The sequence below is a fragment of the Colias croceus genome, chromosome 15, assembly GCF_905220415.1.
Source record: "Colias croceus chromosome 15, ilColCroc2.1".
NCBI classification, from domain to species: Eukaryota; Metazoa; Arthropoda; class Insecta; order Lepidoptera; family Pieridae; genus Colias; species Colias croceus.
This window is the reverse complement of record NC_059551.1, coordinates 5,614,617-5,632,917: the sequence shown is the minus strand read 5'-3', so window position 1 is coordinate 5,632,917 and position 18,301 is coordinate 5,614,617. Positions and strand designations below refer to the sequence as shown.

General features: G+C 32.0%; 2 protein-coding genes across 4 annotated transcripts in view; one reads left to right on the top strand and one right to left on the bottom strand.

The window, feature by feature from the left end:
• Positions 1-18,301, top strand: part of LOC123697671 (cytochrome b5 reductase 4) — a 52,956-nt gene that overhangs the window by 10,222 nt on the left and 24,433 nt on the right. Inside the window, exons 1-2 of one of the 3 annotated variants that reach the window (XM_045644182.1) lie at positions 121-183; positions 8,654-9,005. In XM_045644182.1, coding sequence (XP_045500138.1) covers positions 8,660-9,005 — 346 coding nt within the window. In that variant the 5' untranslated portion in view covers positions 121-183; positions 8,654-8,659. Of the gene's footprint in view, positions 1-120; positions 184-8,653; positions 9,006-9,462; positions 9,779-18,301 lie in introns of those variants that run through there. The other 2 variants (XM_045644181.1, XM_045644183.1) reach the window with 2 other exon arrangements.
• Positions 3,285-8,135, bottom strand: LOC123697673 (fatty-acid amide hydrolase 2-B-like). Its single transcript, XM_045644185.1, has 6 exons — positions 7,884-8,135; positions 7,295-7,514; positions 6,054-6,186; positions 5,655-5,779; positions 4,294-4,428; positions 3,285-4,206 (listed from the first exon to the last, which is right to left on the bottom strand). The coding sequence occupies exons 1-6, from the start codon at positions 8,064-8,066 to the stop codon at positions 3,428-3,430; spliced, it is 1,575 nt and encodes a 524-aa protein (XP_045500141.1). The 5' UTR covers positions 8,067-8,135; the 3' UTR covers positions 3,285-3,427.

The window sequence follows — 18,301 nt, the reverse complement described above, 5'->3', positions numbered from 1 at the left end:
GTATATGTATGGTATTAGTCACTGTACGTCTATCTCCCTCCCACGCCTCGAGCCGGCGAATGCGGGGCAAATGGCGTCATATTATCCAGTGAGTACTTAAGTATCGAAGAATATGAAGAACTGTCTGAATTGTCATCCCATTGAGTATCTGTGGAGATTGATTCTGAACGTTCATTCACTCAGGCATGTTTTTTCTCATTTCTGTTATCAATATATTACTTATCTTATTTTCGGTACGTTTATATAGGATTTTTGGATAAATCTCATGCAGTTGAAGCCTTTAATTTCTCAATTTCTACATATAGGGTAATTGCGCTGGTTTGCCGTCCAGCTTCTGTTTTCGTCCATTTGACTGACCTGCTACAATTACGTGCGTAAAACTTGAATACAAACCTACCTTCCCGCGCAAGTTTGCACTTTTTACGGTCCATAATGTTTAAGCAACAGTACTATCAACATGAAAATTTGATTTGACTAGAAGAGAGTTCAAAAAATTAACGTAAAAGTGGCCGCTTCGCATCCGTGCCTTGCAGATGTCATCGCGCGAGAGAAAAATTTGCCGGCGAGAAAAGTTCATGGTAAGCTAAATCACTGTTTTAGCTAGTTTACGTAATGTTTTTGGTACGTATGTTTATTTATAAGCATAATAAACGCAATTATAAGTGTTTATCATACTTTTTTATAATACTTTTCGAAATATTAAGTGGACGGATACTAGGTTACCAAATTCTCAAAATATTTGGTTTTCGTCCAAGTGGACGGAAACTCAAACAGCTACGTGAATATTTGTTAGGGTCATTTTACTTTATCGGACCTTTAAAATACGGAATAGTTTCTCCCGAAGTGATCTTTATTGCTATTAGTTTAGTTTTTTTGGTTTCCGTCCACTGATATGTCAGTGCTGCCAAAATAAAAAAATATTTAAAGAAGTGGACGAAAACTAAATTAAGCTTTTAAATGTTTTAGTTTTCGTCCATGAATGAGTATTGGAGTAGACAAAAATTAAATATAGCTATTCTTTTGCATTACTTTTCGTCTATTTTTACGTATTGAAAAGTTTTCTATTCAGTATCTTCCTTATAAATAATTGGTGAGGGCCAGAGTGTTGTAGGTACCTAATATTGTCATTCATTCAGTCATGTATCATTCTCCTTATGTGAAGTAGAGTCAATTATTCGTAGCATAAATGGGGGTAGGTCAGACATAATACACTGTATTTTTCTTGATTATCATTCACTTGAGTATCATCTTTTATTCTAGGTCTGTTTTGCCAATGCAGTATTTTTTTATTATACTTACTCAACGTATCCTCAGAAAGATCTTATTGTTTTTAGATGGCCTCGAAGGAGTCTAAGAAATCTAGAAAAAAAAGACGCTGCGTACACTGAAGATTCTGTAGCTAAAACTTATTATTATGGCTGTGTGTGTATAGTACGTTTCATTTGATAAAGAAAGTATTAGAATGAAAATTTTTGTTGTTAGAATGAATATTTCTGTTTTTTGATGTTATTTCTTAGTCCTGTAATTATTACTTGTTTCATTTAAATTGTAAGGAACGCATTCCTTTCTTTATTACGAATGATTATACAGTCATCACTAACGCCTATAAGGACTGCCAAGTGCTACATAGATCTCAGTGTTGACTAGTTTATTGATTATTATTAGTAAAACCACAAGTAAAACTAAACCTGTAAGGTAGTGAGAAATTGTAATGTTAATTAAATAAACGTATATATTTACCTGTAATTGATTTTTAACTTAATAGTTGACCTACCCTCCTTTTTCTACACGGTGGTCGAAAACTAGCTTACACTAGGACGAAAACCAGTTTTTTTGGACGAAAACTAGCATTTACCCTACTTTTGCAGAAAATAATTTAAATAAAAAGATACATCAAAATGATTTATTTTCCCTTAATATTATCTTAAAGAAGACTATATAAGGACTTAAAAAAAATATTATATGTTTAAGGAAGGGTGCTCCAAAATATTTATTTCGTATCACAAAGTTGGCAACTCCTATAATTGGACGAAAACCAGCGCAATGACCCTACCTAGTCATATTTAAAATTAAATTAAAAGTCTAGAAATCCACCCGTTTTATTTATTGACCACACCAGTGGTCCAAAAATAAAATCTGCATTTAGGTAAAATTAGGATCTTCATTTGTTGAACATTTCAGGATGAAGGTGTATCTTGGTGTATTAATTTTTTTTATAATTAGATTTCCTACATTCACATTTACGATGTAGGTAATTGGAGAAAACTGTGTTTTGTGTTACACAATATATATCGTGAATTACCCCCGAATGCAAATGTACGATATCTGTAAGCTTGTAGCTGCAGAACTAGCAAGCTTTTTTAGGAGATCCATTCTAGCTACCTACTTACTGAAATATATTTTAATTGTTCTAAATAACCTAGGTACAAGCTAAATATTAAAATATCCAAACTATTCCTAACCTTTGCGGAGTGATTTGAATTTCAACATTCCTACGATGAATTCAATATTTTCCTCGTTTATAATTGGATATGAAAGAGACGCATTAATAGTAACAACATCGTCTTTTGTATAATATATTTTTTATTCATCTAATATACTGAATTAGTTTTTTTATTGTTTAAAAAAAGTATCGTTCTCAAAAAATAAGTATCTTGTGTATACCTACAAACTACTGTATCATACGTCATTCACTGGCATCTATTTTTATACGGTAAATAAATATTTTCCTTGTAATGATGCCTTATAAGATAACAAACCGTTTTACTGCAGGACTTTACGATCATTCAACATTATTTTGTACTTTGTATTTTTCTAATTAAAGTTTCTCGTAAATTAAATTTTAAAATTACGGATTTTTACTAGATAGGTATTCTAAATTTAGCGAAAACCGGTATATTAAAAATACCTATAACTGGCTTGTTCTGAAATGACTCGAATAATGAGAAAATAGTGAGTATTGTAGTGTGTTCTCGTTCCTCCGAGAGTCAGCAGCCTCGAGTCTCGACCTTCTATTGTAGGTACCTACCTAGTTTTAGACAACTTATTTCAAGTTTTTATGAATATTGATTTTATTCTAAAAATATTTACGTCATGCTTTAACCAACTTTTGTGTATGTACTTATTATTAGTATCTAGTTGAAAACAAAAAAAATAGTAATTCGTTGCTTTACGAAATGATGACAAATTACAATATACACAGACATTACCCATCAAATAAACTTTGACCGAGGGCCTTTATACCAATTTAATTAAGTGACAACAGAAATCAATCAAAGAAGTTGTTAAAGTTTTGTGAAATCACATTTATTTTTTTAATTATTATTTATACATTTTAATTACCTAACTACTTTTATTGATAGATGACACTGCAAAAAAGTTTCGAAGACAAGTCGCAAATCCTTTTTTGGCATTCAATATGCTCACTTTATTTTCTCCTTTGGGGTTCAACCCAACCACCAAATTCTTTTTCAAGTTCTTCTGCGACTGCTAAACATAGTCTATCGTTATTATGATTGGCAATCACTTGTACTCCTATTGGAAGCCCACTGCGGTTCAAACCTAACGGTACAGCAGTGGCAGGAAAACCAAGGCTATTAAAAATGGCAGTATATGAGAAGTTGTAAGCCCTAAATAGTGGCTCATTGTGATATAGTGCTGCTGTAGGGTGTGTTGGAAATATGAATACGCCGTCCTCTCCCAGCATCTCTTTAAACATATTCTCTAATTTTTCTGCGAGCATACGGTTTTCCCTATATGCATCACTCTTTAGATCCACATTATCAGCTAACGCAGTCAATAAAATGACTAAAGTTTTGTCAGAACGGCCACATATACTTTTTATGATTTCTTTTATGATCGCTTGGTCACTGCCGTCACCGTCTTCCATTATATAGGAACTGATACTTGTCTCTGACGCTATACTCGCAAACCAAATAGGTGTGGACTTTTGTAAAAGCGTTATATTTGTCTTTGCCGCCGTAACTTCGTGTTTTGTTTCAAAGAAACTAATAACTTTTTTTAAAGCTGATGCTATTTCATGGTCGACTGGATCTGTTAGAGGAGCGTGGTTATTCGTTTGGTAGTATATTTTTATTTTTCGCATGTCAACCGGTTGATCTAACTTGAGTTTGTAACTGTTTTCTCCAGATATAATGTTTAGGATGGGTTTTAAATCTACAGCATGCTTCGTCATTGGTCCAATTACTGCAAAAAGCATATATTATATTACAAAAACATTAAAGATAATGATACAATGACCAATTCTTCTGACACTAAATTATTAACAGTTACCTAAACAGGCATCCTCTTGCTCCGACTTTACTTCGGGGAATTGCCCATCATTAGAAACTATTTTCCTGGTAGGTTTATGACCAAAAATTCCATTAAAAAAAGCTGGCATACGAATTGAGCCTCCGATATCCGATCCTGAAATAAATGAATTGTTTAAATTATTATCATTTAACCTATTAGTTTTTTTTATTAAACCGAAAAAAAAATTAGAGCAAGAAGGTTAAATTGTACTTTAATAACTTCATTTTATACACTTATATTTAAAAAAAATACACAGTGCTTCTTCAGTATAATGGACAAGTGACTAATCTTTTTACGTAATAAGTGATTCATTACAAATTGGAAAAATTATAAAAACTTATGATAACGTCCTTACTAATATGATAAGTTTAATGTTTTAGTGACGGCACAAAATCTACTGCATGAAATGAAAAGTGTAAAAAATTATAATTAGAAATTAGAATCATGGGCATAGTGAAACGAAACTACATATTTATATATACATATATATATTATACACGAGCTGCTCCCCGCGGATTCACCCCCGTGGCTCCACTCCTGTTTGTCTTAGCGTGATGATATATGGTAACTAACTAACTGGATAAATGGGCTATCTAACACCGTAAGAATTTTTCAAATCAGACCAGTAGTTCCTGAGATTAGCGCGTTCAAACAAACAAATAAACTCTTCAGCTTTATTATATTAGTATAGATTTACTGTGTCATTTAAAATCATGTATTTTTACCGATTTTTTTTTAATTCTGTAGGTATCTATTTAGAACATTATTTTGCATAAACTTTATTTAGTTTAAGTTAACAATAATATTTAAATACATTTTTTATCATCGTCGTTCACTATATCTACGGTTATTTGCAATTTTATACGATAAACCTTGACAAAGGTTCAACTGTGCAAGCATCCAAGATAATCTGTAGGTTGATAATATGAATCATTTACCTACAGCTATACAATAGAATATACACTTATATATTATTTTTTTATCAATAAAATAGTAAATAAAAGAAGAGAATTGCGTCAGGACTCAGGCCAAGCCAAGAGAACTCACATTCCATCAGAATACCTTCATACATCCCGCATCAACAAACTTTACCAAACATCATAGCGAGTACGGCTGTACTATTAACTATTCTGCGGTACGGCTGGAGAAAATAATGTATTAGATATTTGAACATTAGATGAATCTTAAGGTAGCCCGACCACGTTAACTTCATCGTTATGGGCCAGTGACGTTACTATCATTTTAGAGGGTCGCTTAATGTGATGTATATTCTTTATATTATAACGATGGGGACTATTGGCATCCTATCAATCTGTCATTGTCATCAGCTGTTAACTTACCGATACCAAAGCAACTTCCAGCCGCCGCTTGCAAAGCTCCTTCTCCGCCTGATGACCCACCAACTATTTTCGTGGTATCGTAAGGATTATTTGTTCTACCATATATTTTGTTGTAACTTTCCCACCTGGAAGAATACTGAAGAATTTAGAAATTGTTGTTAAAAGATATAGGTACCTAGATGTTTAGTATAGAGAGTAGTTCGAAAGAGGCATCTGTATAACCTACTAGTTATTATTCTGTAGTATTACATACAAAAGTAAGTACCTTAAGATAGATACTTATTTCTGGCAGTGAAAGTCGTCATGAGAAATCTCCTTGGCAAAAAAATCTGAATTCCAGTAAAGTAAAAAATAAAATACATATTAAAATACCAGTGAAACTTATGTTTGTAATATTACCATAAACACAATTCTGGCACATTTGTTGTACCAATAATAATGGCACCTTTGTCTCGGAGTAATTTAATCACTTTGGCATCGTTGTCTGCTATATTATGCCTTGCAGAATATAAACCAGCTGTATTATGGAGGCCTGGAAATTATACGTATTTCGGTTAAAATGAAATATGTACACCGAATATGAACCCATTAAATTACTTATTTAAATTAGAAATATCTCTATCTAGTCTCTTTATTTATTGCGCATCCACGGCAATTAAATAACTATACTATTTTCAACTGATAGTAAATAAATGTAAAAATGGGAAATAGCAGCAGAGATAAATGTTACAAAGTACTACATATTTTCAATCCTTATTGATGTTACAATACATTGATCGGTTATTCAACTTCCTTGTTATCTGGTACCTAACCCTGTACACAACAGTGATCGCAATATGCATTGTACAAAAAATTGTACTTACCTACTTAGATAAAAATCTGTTTTTTTTATTATTTTAATTTAACAAGTAATCGGATGTTAGCACTAAAATAAGTTTTTTTTTAAATGTATTGGCTGTTTTTATTTACGGACCCAAAACGAAAAGCGAGGGAAACAAAGGGGGTATTAGGTGTGTGAAAACTGAAACGGCTATCGTGCAACGGTGCGATAAGTAAACAAAGCCTCCTTCGTAAAGCTAGTACCTAACTGTACTATGTACTATAGTCTATAGAGCATTGGATTAATACGAAAATCGATGGCTGATTCACTTGGCAGACATATCACGTTTCATAATAAATTGGACAGCATTTGTTATTCGCTGTGTCATAAAGTGAAACAAATAACCTATATTCAATGCCTATATTATGCCTATATTCTATCTAAAACTTCTTTCTTTTAAAACGATGGTTGATGAATGTTGTTACGCACTGATGGTCGGTCAAGCTCTGCAACCAGCCTTCGAGATACACATTGTTTGTAAAAAATATTTATGCTATATAGCAATACCGTAACAATTAGTAAATAACTTATTATTTAACAGAAAAATACCGTTTAGATTTCAGAGCAATACATTTTTTTATTGTAGGAACACGCTGAAATTTAGGACGTAACGTCTTTATGAGTATTACCCATTAAAAGAAAAGATATAATGCCATTTCTTATTCATTATGACCTATTTGTAATTTCTTTTAGATCTCTACAAAAAATATGATACCTATCGTTCTTTTTATACGCACTTAACATAAAATGGAAATATTACCTTTGACAGAAATACTGTCTTTAGTTGTAAAAGGAACGCCAAGAAACGGCTTCTCTTTCAATAATTGTTCCTCGGACTTAATTCCACTTCTTATGTATGAATCGGCGTCTTTAGCTTCTTTTAAAGCCTCGTCGTAGCGATTTTCAATAAGGCAATTGAGTACTGAATTCACATCGATTATTCTTTTTATACATGCCTCTAAAACCTCGACGCTTGTTATCTAGAAAAAATGAAGAGTAGGGTATTAATTACCGGCTTGTCATTTTAATTAGAATTTATTTATGGAATCTTTTTTAGATCAAGTATTAAGATATCTGCAGTGATACTATAAGATAGGGATGTACTGTAAGTTTGTATTGTTATCCTTATCCTTATCTCTCAACAGCCAACATTTCGAGGAAGTACGTAAATAGCCAAATCGGTGTATAATACAGGTATACCTACGACAAAATATAAAAAGTTGGACGATTGCCGAAATTAATTCACTGTTCATTTCCATGTTATAAACTCATCATTATTTTCCACAGTTTATTATTTATAGTCAAAAATTAAAATGTCATTTTGATATTTTATAGTTGGATATTTTTACCTCTTTATTCCGAATTTTTCTCGCCACCTCAATCGCCGGTTGTTTCAGAATATCATAATGGATCGGAGGGATTTTCTTCTTGCGATAACATGAAAATATACTGAAAATAAACCTGGCTACACCAGCTATAATAACTCGCAGCCAATTTAATATTTTATATTTAATCGGATCTATGGAATCCATTGCCTCAATTAATTCCGCATGCAAATTTATTTCACGTTTATTAAAAATAGGAACGACCACTTGCTAAGACTTATCAGTCGAGTATAATGATTTATAAACACAATATGAATTCCTTAATTGTTATCACACGGAACGAAATCTAGCATAAAGTTATATATATTTTCCAAAACGATGACTGATAACAAACATGTATCACAGTCACAACTTTCATAATAAATATACAAAATAAATAGGTGTTATACTAATTGGAATTTCGAAGTTGTGATTAGGTACACAAAAAAAAACGAATTACGTAACATAGAGTGAAAAAAATTGGCAATAGTCAAAGTTCAGTTGTATAGCGATTTATAAAAAACCATTCTCTTAACAAATATAGAATTTTGAAAGTTGCACTACGAAAAAATATTAATAAATCGTCGGAGCTTTACTAGCGCGCATGCTCAGTGCAAAATGCAAATCTTCATTATTTTAATTTAGCATTTATGAAAGTATTGTAGTGAAGTACTAAATAATTATATTATATGTGGCACAGGTAAGCGATTGAATATTAAATACATAGTTTATTTATGCAATATATCTTGTTACAGATAAACATGTCGGACGCATCCAAAGATGAAGAAGACGGCGCGTCACAGAACGACAACCTAAATATATCGCTACCTACAGTTTTATGCACCGATACCTCCGACCCAGAGCCTTCGCAAGCAAATATTATATTATCTTCAGAATCTAAATTATCCCTACCGTCAGCCTTAGGAACACCTACTTCACCTCTAGTGGTTAATAGTCCATTGTCTTTGCCCAACTCTCCGACTCCCTTTGTGAAGTCGCTACAAACATGTTCCAATAAATCCTTAGACGAACCTCAGATTGGATCAAAGCAAAAGCAACAGAACAATACAATGAGCAATTCTGTAAATAACTCTGGATCAGCGACGGGTAAGTTTTGGATCGTTTCTTATTCAGTCACAGTTTATTGTCAGGAAATTTCCTATAAATAATTACAGAAACAAAGGTAATTGTGAATTCTAATGAATGATGAGCCATATATTTACCTATTATCATGACCTTGCCTTTAAATATAGCCACAAAGAGCAAATATTATCCTTTTATAATAACGAATAAAGATAAGTAGAAAACTTCTAACTTCTTATCTTCTGAAATTCATAAAACAAACTTTATTAAAACAAAGTAATGATTACACTGCGGATGTAAAACACAACGTTGTGAGGGCCAGTTAAATTCGTTGCTGGCGAAGCGAGTAAACACACTTATGATAACAGCAATCAACTTGCATAATAGTCTGGATTATAATTTGTAGACTATCCAGTTTTCCTCATAAATCTGCCTGAAAATGGAAAGCACTGCCAATGCCATGTTCCGCAGTTCGGCGCAGAGCGCGGTCGAGGGCGGGCGTATGTAGCTCACAATATGCCGCCTTTAACTTAATCATATACTTTCTTTTATGCGTAAGAAGACGTGAGGGCGACACGCGTAATTTCTTACGACAAATAAACCTTGATATTATTTTATTGTTTAAGAATACAAATTAACTTTTGCATATAGCTAGAGCGGGCGGATGTGCATCTCTTTTAAAATGATTGAATTATGTTTATTGAAAAGTAATTGAGGTGATGGATTGTGAATGATGCCGTGTTGTGGTTGCTGGTGGAACGGCAGACAGAGGCATCGACCGCCCGACACTACCACAGGTGGAATAATAAATATTTTTTGTAATGTTTATAAACAATTCTCTTTTTGCTGATGGTTTGAAAACTCACTTTAGTAACAATTCATCCCACCTTTTAATTATGGTCTATAGTTCCTGTAGTACATTTCTATGTGCCATTATATGCATTGCCATAAAATTATATTGATCTTATTTAATAATTGCTAATGAAATAATGATTCCAAAAAGAGGCTTTCAATTTAACTTCCGTTTCTTTTTATTTACTTACAAAAGTTCCTATATATTAATTCATAACATTCGATTGGAATCGATTCTTTTAAATAAGATAAGCATCTTAGTGTCCAACTATCCACAAGTAACAAAATTTTATGGAAAGCGTTTTTGTTTTACCAACTAGCAAAACAAATTCTTCGTGAAGGTTTCTCTCAAAAGGTTGTATTTTAAATAATATTTTCATCAGTTGTTATTTCATATTATTCATGTGAAACAATATATTTATCAATCTTCTTTTGATTGATTATTTTTTGAAACGGGTTATTTTAAACCACATAAAATCGATTGAAACATCAAAACAATGGAATCTAGATTCTTAAATAAAAAATTTAATGCCGGTCATTAAAAAAAAAAAAACTTTTACTGGCCAGTGTGAATGTATAATATAATATGTATATTACAATATAATGTATATTTTTATTATGACGCTGGCTGTAGTTACGGAATATAAAAAAAGAATTATAATATTCCTAATTCAAAACTCATTACCGACGTTAATGAAAGACTCCAAACGAATACTTTGTTCGCAATTATAGTAAATCAATCATGATTTTCTCAATAAATGGTGTGAAAACTTGGTATCTTAAGTAAGTTGTGTAAAATTACTGTCTCATTTTGCACATAAAGTGTTTTTAAATAACAAATAGATTAATAAAATTGTTAAAAAAATCGTCAATGCAAAAATTAAATACGTTGCTATTTTATGTTTCAACTTAAAGGTTATCTTCGTCATAGGTTCCTATAAGGATCGCATTGATACGTAGCATATTAATTAATATTATTCATTGCGTGGCTAATAGTTTAGTTTTTGGAACACCATACATTTGCAAACATGTGCACATTGTTCTGGTGTGTTTCTCGTGAAAAAAGTGATTTATCAGAGACTAGCAGTGCATCAGGTAAGATAAATAACTAAAATAGTTGTCTAATTGTGTATTTATACATAAGTGCTTTAAAAACGCATTGCCGTGTGTATACCTAATGCAATTTAAAAAATAATTACAAGTTTTCAGAGTGATAATTACAAATATATAAGTACTACATTTTCAAGTGTGATAAAAAAATGCATCTGTTAGTTGAAAACATTTTACAAAAGAACACTAAATGGAAATGCGGGAAATGGAAATTAAAATGTAAAAGCGAACTATCAAACTTGAGTCTGCAGAGTTAACTAGCTGAAGTGAGGTTTATTTACAATTCTTATTTGTGTATTCAGTGGAGAACGTCAAAGCGAACTAACCAAGTAACCAACTCGGGATAGTGGGTTGAATTTGTGAGAGATTTTTTAATTTCCTGAATTGGTGAAACTAAATTGAGTCACGTAGTGAGTGCGCTGAGTGTGCTTTGTGAGGACTCATTCCTTTTATAATCTAGCCAGCGAAATGTTGAAATCTAGTTAACTGTGGTTATAGCTGGTACCAAGTAGAGAACGAAAGAGCAAATGATATGTGATGCAATTGATCTTTGCTGCTTATGCCTAATGTGAAAGATATTATCATTAAAAGAAGGTTTTTTATTTCATACTATGCATGAGAAACAATATATTTATCAATCTTTTATAAATTAATTATTTTTAAAACTTTGAAATTATTTTTAATATAATATGAATCTATCCGTATGCAAACTCAGAGTCAGAAACGCGAACTAAAAATAATCGTGATTAGTGAACAAAAAATCAATGAGTATTTAAAAATAGGTTATTATTTGTCACATTGAGATGCGTGATTTTAAAACTATTGCATATTGCATTGCCTTTTCAGTTTTCACCTTCATCTCGTATCAGAACAAACAACAAACAACAAACTACAAACTCGGTGTAGGTACTACCGTATAAAATAGGATAGAATTTCAGTTCATTAACGGGTTGTCCGAACAGAAACGTTTTAGGAACGATAGATAAAGTTGTCCATCGGACGAAGGTTCCGATAAAATCAATTATTTTGTCAAAGTATTAAAGGAAAACAACTCGAGATAGGATTATTCGTGCTTGGCGAACCACATTTAATTACAAGTTATATTGGACTCGAAGCGGACGCTTTAATTATCGTAAATTCATGAACGCTGCAAGATAATTATACCTACTAGTTTTTAGATTGTCAAAACTTTCATCGTCTCAAATTGTTGTTGTATTTTTAATATTTAGAACTACAAGTATTCTTGAAATTAATACATGCAACAGTAATATTATAAAGTTATCAATAAATAAATTTTTAAATCAATTGAATATAGTACATGAATAAATTCTATTCCATTGTGTACCCTTCACCAATCAATGTAACGTTACATTGAGCATATTTCTCATTCCCTCCAATAATATAAAAAAAACATAATTTAATAATACAATACAATTGAAACATATGAACAATCGTACTTACCACATTACCTACATTTAAGCCAATAATGACGTTAAGAGTTAAATATAACCCTGAAAATATAATTCCGAATTGGTCGGCAAATGTTTGCAAAAGCCAAATTTGGGTCAACTCTGTTTGCCGCTTGTAAAAGTCCCGATGTCCGATGTTTGCTTGCATGATGTATGGGATGAATCTCTAGGGAGTTACGGCTCAGTCATAAATCCTGAAGGAAATTTAACGGCAAGCATATTTCGCTAATTAGCCCTGTGGTTCTGCTTAAATTACATTTACCTTCAAACTTCTAGCGAATTTATTATGTCGTAGCTTTATGAATAAAATTCAAATATTGTAGGTAAAACTTAAAATTATATTGTAATACAATTGATTGATATTAAATAGAGTTAACCTACATTTTGAGACATTGAATCTCCATTATGTAAATTGTTTATTAAGTGGTTGGTTATTCTTACATAATATTATGTGGACCTATATATCTCTATAAGAACGGCATAAAAGCTATAAGTACCTGCCCATTGTTTTATTAACTTGTTAATCAAAAGACATCGGTAAAATGTGCATATACGTAGAGTACACACGTAGAGTATAGATGTGAGTTGTGACGCCATGCAAAACCTTTAGTCTAAGACCTAAGTGAACTTCCCACTTTGCCGATAAATAGCTTTACAATGAAGTTACCACAACCTCTTAGTAATAATATACTGTGTATAAACTACGTACAAATATATTATTACCAGGATAGTAGATATTAATCATTGTAGCTGGATTATATTTCTGTTTTATCTAATTACTTTGTTTGTTATTTGATATCCCCGGTTGTTTTCTTGTTTACGATGTTTCGCTATATTATTGGATTTATTCGCTCGGGAAATTTATTAAAGGAGGTAAACATGAAGCTATCATAGCTGTGTATGGATTATGGGTTGAGGTTACAGTTATTAACAGTAGGTATGAACTATGTTATGCATGTGAATCCTTGACATTTATGTGTTGTGAGAAGAAAATTCGATAGTAGATTGCATACATAATAATAGAGCTATGAAATGTGAAACAACAATACAGTATAAAGATGAGTCGACCAAAAATATATTCAAATCAATTTTTGACTAACTATATATAACAAAGTACAATGAAATAAGTATTTTTTCTTGCGCATTGAAAACTAAACTATAAACTCACAAACAATATTTAAACTTTATAGTTAATGGGATTGTTACATTCTTTAACTCTAGTATTAGTATTAAGTATTTCTCTTTCTTACATTACTCTTTCTTAATTAATTATGTTTCACCACAAACAAACAATTTAACGTGTTTCCACTATTTAGACAGCTGGAAGTTACGAGGTATATACTTAATCCAGATAAAAAATATTACCAAAACGTACTCGCTTGGAGGTTATCTAAAAGAGAACAGCTGATAGTAGGCATATAAAGCTATATCTCCAAATAAAATAGTTGTGACATGAGTAATTTATGACGGTTCTGTTTTTGCAATGAGTCTACGGAACCCTAATTAAGTGCGTTGGCGTACCGATCTCGGGTTTTTTCATTCCGATTTATTCTTAAAGTATTGTATTTTTAAATAAAGAGAAATTAATTTCATAATTCACTTTTATATCTTTTACGGTAAATGACAATCTGCCTTTATGGCTATAATAGGTATACTATAATATGTCTGTGCTAGACTGCAGATACGTACATACCACTTCCAGTTTGATAGTTTTGGAGTAAAAATTGTAATAGAGAAACCTTCGCATTTTAAATGTTGAGAGCATAATATTATAATTTCAGCTTTGGGCGAGTCGAATAGTTCTTAGTTATTTTAAAATTTATATGGTAAATTGGACGACTACCTTACTACTTTACTGTATCAACTATTTTCCCGCTTCATTCGCTATGTCCCTGTCTAGCTAACCTTGTATAATAATATCATATACTAAGGCTATTCTGGACTAAACTATAAAGAATCACTGGGTCTAGAAATCATCAGTTTTACTTATAACCTGTACTCTTTTTTAGTTAAATATATTCATTACATTGAATATTATTGGATAAGTATACAATTTGCTCTAGACTAAAATAATTTTTTTCCTAGAAACAGACAAAATAGTATTTTTAAAAACTGCCCAAACCGGTTTAATTCTAATTTTGGGAATCTTCGCGAAAGCGTCTCCAAATCGTTTCAAAATTTCTATCAGATTCTATATATTAATACTTACGTTTTTATATGCAGCGGGCAGTCCTCCCATACATATTTTAAAGTCCTCTCTATATTATGTCGATATGATGCATCTATACATGATACATACGTTATTGTATGTATCATGTATATTACACTTTAATCAAATTAATTAAATTATAATAAGTGCAATAAACGCAGTTGTATTTGCGAATGCATTTTACAAAACCCTATAAAGTGTATAAACTATTAAGCATTTTTTTTTGTTACACTTCATTATGCTGGCTGGCTGGCTATACAAATAGATCCTAATAAAGCGTGTCATACACGGTGGAGATACTATAATATTTTATGTTAAGATACTCTAATATAAAACGTTATAGTATCTTAAGGTATCCGGAATCAGCGTTCTGACCATCATTTTTCTTTTTGTCATTGCGTACTAAGACCCCTGTAGAACCGCCATCCTGTTACAAATGACCCACAAAATTTCGGATAACTAGACCATCACAGAGGGCAGTCTTATCACTCAATCATGTTACAAATACTAAGTATATTATTTTATTAAAAAATCAAAGATGGTTCCCGGTATGATAGCCAATGTAAACTTATTCTAAGAACGTAAATGGAGTTTGTAGAGATTGCACAACTGTCGTAAAGAATAATTTTACTACCCGTAATAACGATAAAATTATGCTAGGGCCTTATTTTAATATTGTTATTCGCATATATTTGTATGATTTTCTATACTTTTGTTACTATAGTATTTTTATGCAGCATCCACGATCAGTTACATAACAGGTCGAGACGTAAAGTAGATACTATTTTATTTTGTAATAAATTATAGAATTATTATGTTGATACCCCATTTAACTATATATATTTTAAACTATCTGCTGTCCATATATATATATATCAAGTATAAAGATTTTTGCTAAGATTATAAATTTGCATAAGAGATTTAATAGCAGCAAACAAAAAAAAAATGCTACTGAATATGGAATTTTCATATAAAACACATAGGTATTTCTTTTTACTTTAAAAGTTAACATAAAGCTGAACAATGAAAATGACAATATATTCAGACACACTTTGAAACTTGTGTTATTGATTTCTGTACTTGCAATGCTTGAAGCTGAAAGCTCATTTTATACAATCAATAAGACGGCCTTGTTGTCTCTACAGTCAACAGTGTTGTTATATAAACAAAGAAAAACAATAATACACTCACCGGCACGGAATCTTGGCCACTTACAAATTTGCCGATAAAAAAAGTTTGAAGTGTTTTTCACGATTTTTTTTGTATGCAGATATGTTTACATATTATTTGTTTAATTTTATGGTAAGAAATCATTGAGTTTGAGAATAATCTTTTACCAATTTTTTAAGAGTTACTCGAAATTGTGATTTGTGCGTTTAAGCCGAAGTTACGAATTGTTCGTTTTAAACTTTTTTCGATATCTTTTATGCCGTTTTATGATATTGTTATTGTTGTACTGTAGTCAATGATCATAACAAACAATAAAAAATGCCATTAACATCTGAATAACCTACTCAGGCCATCACAATGTTAGACCAATGACTGCCGCAACGTAAAGTACCTAATGTACAGTACGTACCTCGTTCAGCGATGCACTATGCATGGAGAAGATACCAGGAGACTGGCAGCCACATGTGCAGACCAGGAAATGAAGGTGTGAGGTGCACATCAGCTCAAGAACACCCGTTTATTGTTCGAGAGATACTCAGAAATGGCTTTCTGACAGTTTTTAGGATACGCCACCGGCTCTAAAACACCAGGATAATAAATGTGAGTGAGCAATCGGTGAGAAGACTAATGAAAGAAGTTAATTCGAAGGTTTTCAGACCAGCACGCCGTCCAGAACTCCTCAGACAACACAGAGAAGCACGTCTTCATTTTGCACGAGAACATGAAAACTGGACCCACAGCCAGTGCGCTCGTGAGGTGTCCACAGATGGCTGCTAAGGCACTTTACGAGCTTCTGATAGCCAACAGTCAGTATAGAAGAGACGAGAAGAGAGGTTTTCACACATCACCACACTCAAAATGCGATTTTTCATGGAGGGTCAATAATGGTATGGGGAGGTATAAGTTCCGATGCTCGCACGGAGTTATTTATCGTAGATAATGGCTTAAATTTGATCAGGTACATCGAGGAAATTCTCCAGGAACATTTTCAGCCCTATTACAGGTTTATCAGTGAAGAAAATTTGCTACTTATACACTATAACGCACGTCCGCGTGTCGTACGATACGTATAAGAGTACCTTCAAGAGGTTATTATTGAAAAATTGGAGTGGCCAGCTCGTAGCCCGGATCTTAATCCAATAGAACACATCTGGGACATGCTTAAAAGAAACATAAAGTTCGATTTCAACCCAGCACTAATGTTAGATGAGCTTAGAAATACAGCTGGGGCCGTTTGGTACACTATAGCTCAAGTGGTCTCCAAAAATGTCTTCTAGAGTATGCCAGACTGGATGCAAACAGTGTTTAAGGCAAGAGAAGGAAACACCTTTTATTAAAAGGTTCAATTTTTTTTTATGGAAACGTTCTTTCTAATTTTTTAGCATTTTTTAAGAAATCATTTAAATTTCACAGGAAAAGCGTAAATTCTTGTTTAATTCATATCTACTCGGTAGTACTTCTTATTAACTTCCAATTATTACTAAAAGTTAGTAATAACATTAAAGTAACTAGTTTTGATTAAATTTTTATTGAATTTTGTAATAGAAAAGAAATAGTGTTATTTTACGCAAAAATTTGCAGTGGCCAAGATTCCGTGCCGGTGAGTGTATAAGTAGACCGTACCATATGTGAATAGGGACAGATAGTACCTCTGTGAAATTGTATTTCCCGAGCGGATGATTTGATATTGTGATGAAGTATTTTTTACTAACGTTCCCAAAAACGGCGAAAGGGTCTCAATTCATAAATTCGTAAGCGTGTAGAATAAAACCATTATTGTCCACATTTACCGTCTTACAGTTACGTTAATATATTTGTTTTTCTTGGAAATATCACATGAATCATTGATATATACCGAAATGTATTGTGTTCTTAATGTTATGCCTAAAATGTTGATCTTTAATGGCTTATTTAAAGGCTAACAACACTTACCTGTACGTAGAGAAATATTATTAAGACTTGATTAATTTTGTATGATGTTCAATGTGAATGTTGACGTTATCACAAAGCTTAATAAATTATAGAATATTATTGTAATTGGAAAGCAGCTACCAAGCTTGGGGTGGATAAATAAATGCATAATTCAAAAACTTTTTACGACTCCCATGAGAAACAAATTCTTGTTTCATTTTCTGAATTTTTACGACATAGACTGCACGACTGAAGAACAAACTAACGTATTCATTATTCAATGTTTATCATTGTCGATCATTCTAAATATTAACAAGGTTGGCTCCATATTGGTCACATCGAGAATTTATAGTTTTCAGCTGATATAGATTTTCTGCCTTTCGGCCTTTACAGATTTAGCTTTGTTAGCAAAAGTGGAAAATATATTAAGTATGTTATTATATTTATTGACTAGTCTATTATTCGTAATATACTCCTAACAACCAACCATACAGACATATATAACAAGATTATGTAACAGTAGATACTTAATATGTGTTCTGCGCTCATTTAGATAATTATAGCCTATCCTACATCAAGTTTTCCTTAAGTAATATATA

Excerpts from the sequence above, each read along its gene's own strand:
- LOC123697673 (XM_045644185.1), bottom strand. The coding sequence starts at position 8,066 with ATGGATTCCATAGATCCGATTAAATATAAAATATTAAATTGGCTGCGA. Across the intron at positions 6,187-7,294 it reads AGACAGTATTTCTGTCAAAG|GCCTCCATAATACAGCTGGT; the intron begins GTAATATTTCCA and ends TATAATTTCCAG. Across the intron at positions 5,780-6,053 it reads GTGCCAGAATTGTGTTTATG|GTGGGAAAGTTACAACAAAA; the intron begins GTAATATTACAA and ends GTATTCTTCCAG.